At 36.6% G+C, this 9546-nt stretch overlaps 1 protein-coding gene across 6 annotated transcripts in view; it reads right to left on the bottom strand.

Moving 5' to 3' along the window:
* MEI4 (meiotic double-stranded break formation protein 4) overlaps nt 1-9546 on the bottom strand; it is a 129392-nt gene that overhangs the window by 36714 nt on the left and 83132 nt on the right. For 5 of the 6 annotated variants that reach the window (XM_041715071.2, XM_072926599.1, XM_030267485.4 and 2 more), the window contains one exon: nt 1252-1383. The exons of the other annotated variant lie outside the window; for it this stretch is intronic. In XM_041715071.2, the coding sequence (XP_041571005.2) occupies nt 1252-1383 (132 nt within the window). The remainder of the gene's footprint in view (nt 1-1251; nt 1384-9546) is intronic. 6 annotated transcript variants of the gene reach the window in all.

The following is a 9546-nucleotide window of genomic DNA, read 5'->3' as shown; positions in this document are numbered from 1 at the left end:
GACATCACTGTGGAGAACTGAAAGGTTCTGTGTTGCCACTGGCAAAACACTTAAAAGAAAGAGGACTGATTCTGTTAAAGAGGTGAGATTTAATAATGTTAAAAATGAACAACTGCTTTAAACTTAAAAAAACAATTACTGTTTTTAATTACACACTTCCCTATCCTTACAGTTGTTAAAAGTCTGTTAACTTTTGGTTGCCATCAATAAATCTTGTATGCTAACAGTGACCTAAAATAAGGCATAATTCATTATCTAATTCTTTCATAACTGGCATTTTCAGAATATGATTAAAACATACTAGAAATTTGAGTTGGCAATTACATACTCCCTCTCCAACAGTCCAAACTCACTACTACATCATATCCTAGAGAGTAAAAGAAAAAGTTAAGACTGCTTGAGCAACATTTAACCCTTTTGTTAAATTAGACAACTGCAGAACAAATCTATGGTGAATGTTTTTGATATGTATCAATAAATTTATTTTCCACCAAATAAAAAGTTGTTAGGATAGTGTAAAATCTAGTTGCAATCCCAAGTGAAGCTGAACATTCTGCATAAAATATATATCAACACATACAAATATATGAAAAATCTATGAAATCCATATTTATTTCATATATCTTTTTTTTTTCAAATGTAAAGAAACATCCATTCTCTCTCTCTCTTTCCTCTATAGTTTACTGGAAAAAATTTAATTTAAGAATAAATTTTACCAAAAGTTCTATTCTGCTCTTTATCTCCTACTCATTGTAACAAACTAAGCACAATACTATGTACTGGATGACTTTTGCATAATGAAAATTAATAATTTGAAATAATAATAATGTGAAACATGAAATCTAATTCTGAAATAAAATAAAGTAGCTGACTTTCCAGCTTTATGTGAGCTAGAGAGAATACCAAAGTTGCATTGCCTGCATAGTCAACAATTTATACATTGCACTAAGTCTTTAAACTCATTATTTCAAGTGTTTTGCAAATTATATAGCATGATTTAAAAACCAATACAGTCTATTTGTCATCCAGTCTGATAATTTTACCTTTCTGTATGTAATTTTCTCTTACTTTATGCCTCTCTTTTTGGATTTGCTGTTTAAGGTAGCTCCTAGCATTTTCTGTGTTCTTAAATCTGAATATTCTGAATATACAATGATGCTTTTTTTTACATTTTAAGAAACAAATAAATACAACCAAGACACTCCTCAACACCACTCTTTGACCTTTCTCAAAAAGCAAAGATGACAGTACCTGGTGAGCCTGCAACAACTGCTCAGCAAACTGACGGACTTCCGATAGGAGAAGGGATATTAAAGAATTTCTTAGTATGCTGTTCCTTCCTAGCAAACCCAGTGTTTGTGATACAGAATGCAGTGCCTGAAACTAAAGAGAAATAACAGTAAATTTAATCTTTCAAAATGCATCTCAATCTTTTTTTATCCCAAACGATTACTTTAGGTAGAAATGGGATTTACATATTAAAATGTTAAAGGAAAAAGTCCAATTAAAAATTTTAGTGTTTGAAATTCTATTGATTACAGACATATGAGATCTATGAGAAATCGACATCCATCCTCACAAGATTAACACTACAGGAAATTGTCATGGGAACAAACTCCTCCAAAAGTGTGAACTCCCCAGGACACCACTTTTCAGGATTAGATGTCATCATACCCATTTCCTCACAGAGCAAATTTGTGACTATTCTGCACATACAGTTCTTCTGCTTTTCACAGCTAGACAAATAAATAAACAAATCCTTTGAAATTCAAACATGTAAGCTGAGAACTGTACTAGGGTGTTCTGTCAATATAGTTATCAGGAAAAAACTTAATGTGAACTGCTAGAAGATGATGAAATTATTAAATGCTAACTGCTAGAAGACACACTATGTATCTGTATGTATTTTCAAACTCAAACAATTCACCTTCATATTGTTCTTTAACAATGCATTTCTCCTGAACCACAAGAGGAGTGATGTAGACTTGCCTGCCATTTACAAGTTTGCATTGGATGAATCCTGCTGGAAAACTTTTCCAAAGACACAAAAGGCAGGAAGGTGTTCCAGGAGCAGTCAGCATGATTTTTATTTAGGGGAAACATTTACCTTGACTTTACCATGGTTTTCAACACTGTCTCCTGTAAAATTGTCACTGACCAAATTTTTGGGCTAGGTAAGTGGACAGTGAGGTGGACTGAAATCTTTTGCTGTAAAACCCATTAATCAGGCAGCTTTACATTTACAGCTCTTGCTTGACTGCCTGATCAGCAGTTGATGCAAAGTCTATTTACCAGCCTCTTCCAGATGAAGAGTTGAATCAGCCTGTTAATCCTCTGCCCAACATGAGACTCCTATGCACAGTCAGAACAATTCAACTTTAATAAAACTTTGCTATCAATCATCTCACTTCTGCCTGTAATCCCAAAACAAGTATCAAAAGAAATCTACAAAAGACACACAAGTCTCAAGTTCAGAATCAAATCTGCATGCAGAGATAGAAACTCCTCTTATTAAAAATAATTCATAAATGGTACACTACAGCTTTGAAAACCTGTGTAATTAAAATAATTCATCAACGTATACACCAAAGAGTCTATAAATATGAAATGTGAATGAAGATGTGATAAAAATAGGTTTCTGAACAATTAAAATGATATGAAGGTATAATGTAATGCATGCACCTACCTATGCTTTGAGGATATATGAATTTAAATGAGACTTTCATATACTGGATATACCCTTCCAAACAAAACAATGACTTCTCTTTCTAAAAATAAAGTAGAAATTACCATTTTGAAACTGTCTTCCACAGTATCTACTAGAAACAAGTTTGCAACAGCTGGATAGTTCTGCCTTGACAGCAACCATATTCCCAAGGGTACAACTGCTTCAATTCAAGGTTTAAAAACTGCTTTAAAAATAGTACATTTTTCAATAAAGTAGCCACTAATTTTTATTTCTTTTAATAAATTAAGGAGGGATACAAATTTTACAGTTCTGTATTTTCAGAGCATAACATTGAGTATACTTACTAATTTGCCTTTGGCATGCAAGCAAACTAGGCAATCCAGAGCAGTTTTTCAAGGTAACCTCTTCCAAAGATCACAGTAAAACATGAATATTGTTGTTCTTGTTTAAGCTCACTTCTATTTGCTTACATAATTTTTTGATAGATAATTAAGCAATGAAGTTTTTTGGTGCAATTATTAATGCTAGCAGCTGAGATTAAACTAAATAGAATCTTTCACAACATTTCCATATCTTTTATGGTTTGGACTTTTCCATTTGGACTTTTTGAGGAGTAAATAACAGAGGACCTTGAAATTTAAAGACTCAGCCTCTACTAAGAGAAGCAAATAGTTATTTTGTATTTTGTAATGATGCCATTTAGGGTACTTGAGATATGAGTATCAATGGCACCAAAAAATGCCGCTGGTGAATTTACTAATATTTAATAAACATTGTTATTAAATGTATCCTTATAATAAAAATACTTCCCAGTAACATATTGCAGAAAATTTACTGTAATTATATTTAATAAATATTAATATTGATTTTTAAAATCCTGCTGATTTATTAAAAAGCATTGGTTTTACATTCTATCTTGGTGGATCTCTTAAGTTCCTATAAGAATATTTTAAGAAAATAAAAGACAAAAAAGAAGGTTAAAATAATGCTCATAGACTATATGCATCAAATGCATACAGAAAAAATGTATAGCATATAAGCAATGAATCTGCAAATAGCAAACAAAAGACCTTGTTTTACATCAATGCTCATGTATTGCTAATTACACTCTGGAAACATTCAAACAAAAAAAAAATCTAATAATATGTAGTTTTATTAAAGATAAAAGCATATGTTCCACTCTGTAATCTATCCAATGTTAAAAAGGAACAGAAATCTTGTAATCCCTTGGGCTTGTTTAATGTTGCAGATGAAATAAAACCTATGCATTTCAAGAATCCTCAGGTCAAAGCAGTCAGAAAATTAGATTATAAAAAAATATACCATTAGAAACAGGAAATAATGGAGCCTGGTTCACTGTTCAGGTCTTCCTAGCCCTCTCCCTAGCATCACCGCTCCCTAGCCCTCCCACACCCCAGGTTCTGCTGTCTTCCCATGGTATAGGGCAATGCTGTGACAGCAGCTGGGAAGGATGTGTGTGCATTGTCAAACCGGCTGCTGCCAAAATGAATATATAATGTCAACATTCAACTTATCTCAGGCATACTAACTTGGTCTCTCCTTCACCTAGCTACAGATTTTAAAGACTACTTGAAGATAATATTGACCTTTCACTTCTTTCCAAGTGATTTCAAGCTGGCTATCAGAGGTTACTTGCAGAGGAAATGACTGATAACCAAAGCAGACAGCACACACACTGTTTCCCAGGAAACAGCATAAAAAACTTAAGGAATTACTTTTTTTAGAACTCATTTATCCTCATGTTAGATTTTATTTAACACTGGATATCTAAAATTTCTGAGTTTACTTCCTTTGTGAGTTGCATGATTCACTACACCAAGCAGCTGTGACAACTGCACCTTACTTTCTGTTTTGCTAATTTACTTCCTTACACTAAGTAACAGCTCTCCTTCCCAATAAATTGACATATTTGGCAATACAGAATATGCAAATAATTATTGTAGTAATCCTCAAATTGTGGAATGTTACAAACAAAACTATTTTCACCTTTGATTTCACATTACCCTTTCCCATTTAGTCCAACCTGACTTCCACTCCTAATCATCAATGCCAGTGGAAAAGCTCACTTTTATACAGAGAACATTAGCACCCCTTTTCTTATCTTCACATTGCTTCCTTTGTTAATTGATGGTTCTCATGTAACTCTTCCTGTTCACATGCCAGTATTTCTTCTATCAGTCTCAAAAATTGATACATATTATTTCAACTCTTTGCTCTGTAGGCCACATCTCCAGCCCTTACTCTGCTCTTACCCATCATAGAATCATACAATAATGAATGTAAAGGTTGGAAGGGACCTTAAAGATCATCTACTCCCAACCTCTCTGCCATTGGCAGAGACATCTCCCATTACACCAGGTTGCTCAAAGCCTTATCCAGCCTGACCTTGATCAGTGGCAGGCCTGGCACATCCACAAGTTCTAAGGGCAACAACCTGTTTCAGCACCCGACCGCCCTCACAGTAGAGAATTTCTTCCCAATATCTGGGCTAAATCTCCCCTCTTTCATAATCTTGTTCATGCTTTTCTCCACTCTTCTTAACCTAATGTTTTCCAAGTAGAACCAGCAGTTGGCTTCACTGCAGCAGGTTGTCAGTGACAGGCTTGTCCCTAGCAAGATGTGGGGTGATATGCAAAGATTAGAGCCATGGAGCGCTAGTGAGGCTCCTCTGCTGCTGATTCTGAAATGTGCTAGCCTCACTGAAGCACACTTACAGTCTTAGGGAGATGAGCCAGGGACTCCTGAGGTAACAGAAGCCAACAGGGAAACACCAGGGAGGCAAATGCCTCAAAGGAATTCATGGGTGCTCCTCTAGGAAGGTGACATGGCTGAGAACGCAGCTGAGGTGCCTTTACACCAATGCACACAGCATGTGCACAAACTGGAGGAGCTGGGAGCCACTGCGCTGCTAGAAAGCTACAACCTTGTTGCCATTACTGAAGCTCAATGGGAAAAATCCCATGACTGGAGCATGATTATTGAAGGATAAAGAGTGTTCAGAATAGACAGGGGAGAAAAGAGAAACTGAGAGATTGCTCTCTGCCTCAAGAGCTAGACTGAGTGTGGAGAGCTGTCTTAGAAGAACATCCATGAGCAGCTTGAAAGCCTGTGGGCCAGAATCAGAGACACTGAGGCGACAAAGGGAACCTTGTGACTGGGCTTTACCACATGCCCCTGATCAAGGGGAATCTATTGACTAAGTCTTTTCGCAAGAGGCATTAAGCTCACAGACTCTTGTCCTGATGAGGAGCTTCAGCCCACTCAGCATCTGCTGGGCAAGCTAACTTTGTCCTGTATTTCTTCCATAATTGTAGCTTTAGCGTATGATCTGCATCAGCTAAGGCTGGCTGAAAGGGAAAGATGGACAACATTTTCTTTCATTCATTCTTGTCTAGTCACTTCTATGATTCACTTTACTGAAGTAAATGAGGGTCAGTCAGTTTGGTGATTGCTTTAAACAGTAGCAATTTTTAAGACAATGGATTCTGATTACCATTTGACTTAATCCCTACATAAGGACAACAGATTGCTGAGAAAATTTAATTCAATAATCAAGAGATTCAAACATTGACTCTTACTAGACCTCAAAATCCATACAAATGAAGTGCTCTTCCCCTATAAAAGCAAAATCTTTTGGCTGATGAAAATGCACCCATAGTATTCCCCTTGGGACTCAATTAGGAAAACTGAAGCCTGCTCATTTTACACTTGAAAACCACCAGTGACATGAATAACTATTTTTAAATCTTACTTGTCCCTAAGCAGGAAAGACTCTTGCAAACCAGTGAATTAAGTCCTGTCTTGGCTGTGGCTGACAAAAGATACTGCAAACCTATACACGGCTGGGGAAATTTATTGTCAACCACAACTAGCTGCAGCATGTATTAAATGCATACTGTTGCATGTATTCAAGCATCAGAGGAAGTTTATGACTACTCTCTTCTAGAAAAATTCAGTCATTAATGAATCATAAAAATTGTATTCTATATAAGAAAAGATTCAAAACCATGGTTCTGATGAATGTGTGCTGTTTTAACTGCATAAGCACACATATACCTTTCATTATATAATTGCCACTGAGATTTAAACATTTCTCTTTCTGCTTTTCAATATATTACTTTCCAACTTGTTATTTTCATGAAGAATTGGGAATTCTTTCTCACACAAATACCCAGTAAAGGCAGTAAAATACTACTTCAGAACTCCTGCTTTTGCTTTTCTGTTAAGTGTTATCAATCAATAGTAGTATTTTGAGCAGTGGCAAAATTTTACATAACGGCTTTTAGATGAACCATGAGAGAACAATTAAAATGAGTAGTAAAGTCCCAAACAGGATTAGAGAAGTTCCTAAAACTATGTTGATGTCTCAGTGTCCCTCCAGATGCTGTCAATGCTAGTAACTTCAAAACAACTACCCTAAAGGTAGCCAAGTTGGAAAAATAAAAAGACTAAAAAAAAGGAAGGAAATATCACATAATCTTTGTGTGTGTGTTGCTTGACTGGAGCAGCAATTCATGACTTAACATCATCTTCAAAGTCAGTACTGATGTTTTAAACACAGCATGAGAAGAAGCAATCAACAACAGACCACTGAAACACATCTCTCTTCTTTCTAGGTCTTGCTTGAAAGACTATGAGTGAGATGGGCCAGAGAGATGAGGTCTTTGTTTAACAGGACCCCAACACAGCTCAACATTACAATCCCAAAAGGAGTGTCTTTGTGTTTTGGTTAACTCCTTAAAACGTGAGGTCCAAGAAACACACACAAATCTCTGTAAAAAACGCAGGGTGAAGGCTAGGATCTTTTGGCCCGTAACAGATGCATTAGCCAGGCTCTGAATTACACTGCACTTAAAAGAAGAACAATCAGTGAACTGAATTGTCTACAGTGCTGACAAACTGACACCACTAAGGATCACACCACAGAAATCCCACGTAATGCAGCACCCTGGGACGTACTTGGCCATGACAGCTTTGACCACAACTGAACGGCACTGAAAGAGGCTAAAGATAAACAAATTTTTCTTTTATCTCCAAAGTAATAAATAAGACTCTGCATTCCCTCACAATAACTGCTTTGAAATTTCACACAGATGTATAGACAAGAGATGCAAATATGACACATAATAAGTGTCTTAATTTCTGCTAGACAGATTTGGCTTATAAAGCTAATTCCATATATTACGAACCTACAGCAAGCCTAGATTCACCACAGGAGTCTTCCAGGCAAGCTCCAGGATGTCATCTCTGAAGTGCTTTACTACCATGAGCAAAATCTCCACCAGAAATACAAAACACATATGCTACCCTAAACAGCACAGGAGTTGGGAATCCCCAGTGCCTCCAACTGTAGTATTTTTCTGATATAGAAGAAATGATCCCCTGTTTAGACGCATTCTGGACAACAGATACAAACTTCAACAGAACAGGCACACTGCAGTGCCAGTGAGTGAGTGATGCAACTAGGAGCAGGAGAAACATACATTTTGCTGCGTCTCTGTGGAGGTGGATGAAGACAGACATTGTCAAATCCCAAGCAAGTACATTAATCAAAAAACAATGTTCAAGTTCTTCCTTTCTGAAATTTCTACTCCACTGGAGCTGTAATTATGTACCATAGCTCCTACCAGAGTTTTCCACACAAAATGTTTTCCCATGTTTTGTCAGATAGTACAGTCCATTTGAAAGCCAGAGCCAGCAGCTCTGCCAACTGCATAGAATCTCACAGAGTTTTATAGTGCACTTTGGTCTGCTTGAAAGCAAGACTTGCAAGGAACCTATATAAATACAACAGTGGCTCTGCTGACATAGCAGAGTGTGTCAGTGGAGTGACTCAACACAAATAAACAACTTGCAAACTGAAAGGGAATACACACCCCTAAAAGGTCTCAGTGCTGAGGACTCAAAAACTGGTGATGAACAAAGCACTTGCACCTCAGATCAGGCATGACTGTCACACATTTTGCTGCATGAAAGCAACAGCTCATCTGCACCAGAGTTAGACACAGGATCCTCAATAACTTTTCTGTGGCAGCCACACAGGGATGCAAAACCATGCCACCAGAAGGTGCAAAGCTTGGCCTTGCACAAGCGGTTGAACCTCTGAACATTCATACCACGCCCTGAGCAGCTGTGACTTGAGGCTCCTTTTTTGAGATATTTCCAGAAGGTTTAGTCCAAAAGATTGTGTGTCCAACAACTGTGCGTATATTTCTGAGCTGCTTTCCAAACATGGAGGGAAAAGAGAAAATTTAAAAAAGGAAAATTCAAGAGGCTATTTTTAGTTTTTTGATATAAATAATTTAATATTCTTTATAAAATTAACTTTATTTTCTGTTACATATCTTAATTGACTGACTTATTTTTGTTTCCTTTTGATGCCTATGGCAGTTTGGAGTTTCAGGTCAGACTCTATCCAAGAGTTTAGGCAGCTTTAGGCAGCTGAATCCAGGAAAAAAATTCTGAATACACATCTTTGCTGGTTCTTACAGCTTCCAATGCTTTATAATTAGAAATATTTCAAACAGTAAGACTCTACAGTTACAGCACGTAATTCTGCTGCTGTTTTTCTTCCTTTATGTCTAAGTTAGAGATAATGATTCCTTTTTCAGTTCTCAACATTTAAAGTTATTTAACTTGCTCTGAAAAAAGCTGAGATTGCTCTTGAAGATGAGTAATCAATTAATTAAGTGTAATCCACAGCCACTTCTCTCTGTGAGGTTTTTGAAGGTGTTTCTTACAGACCTTTGTCCTTCTTGTGAAATCCTGACAGTTTTAATGATGAGGATGATAAAGGGAAAGCTGTGTCAAATACTACATTGCTGCATGACTGTCTA

This window comes from Taeniopygia guttata, chromosome 3, assembly GCF_048771995.1.
Source record: "Taeniopygia guttata chromosome 3, bTaeGut7.mat, whole genome shotgun sequence".
NCBI lineage: Eukaryota > Metazoa > Chordata > Aves > Passeriformes > Estrildidae > Taeniopygia > Taeniopygia guttata.
This window is presented reverse-complemented; position numbering and strand designations above follow the sequence as displayed.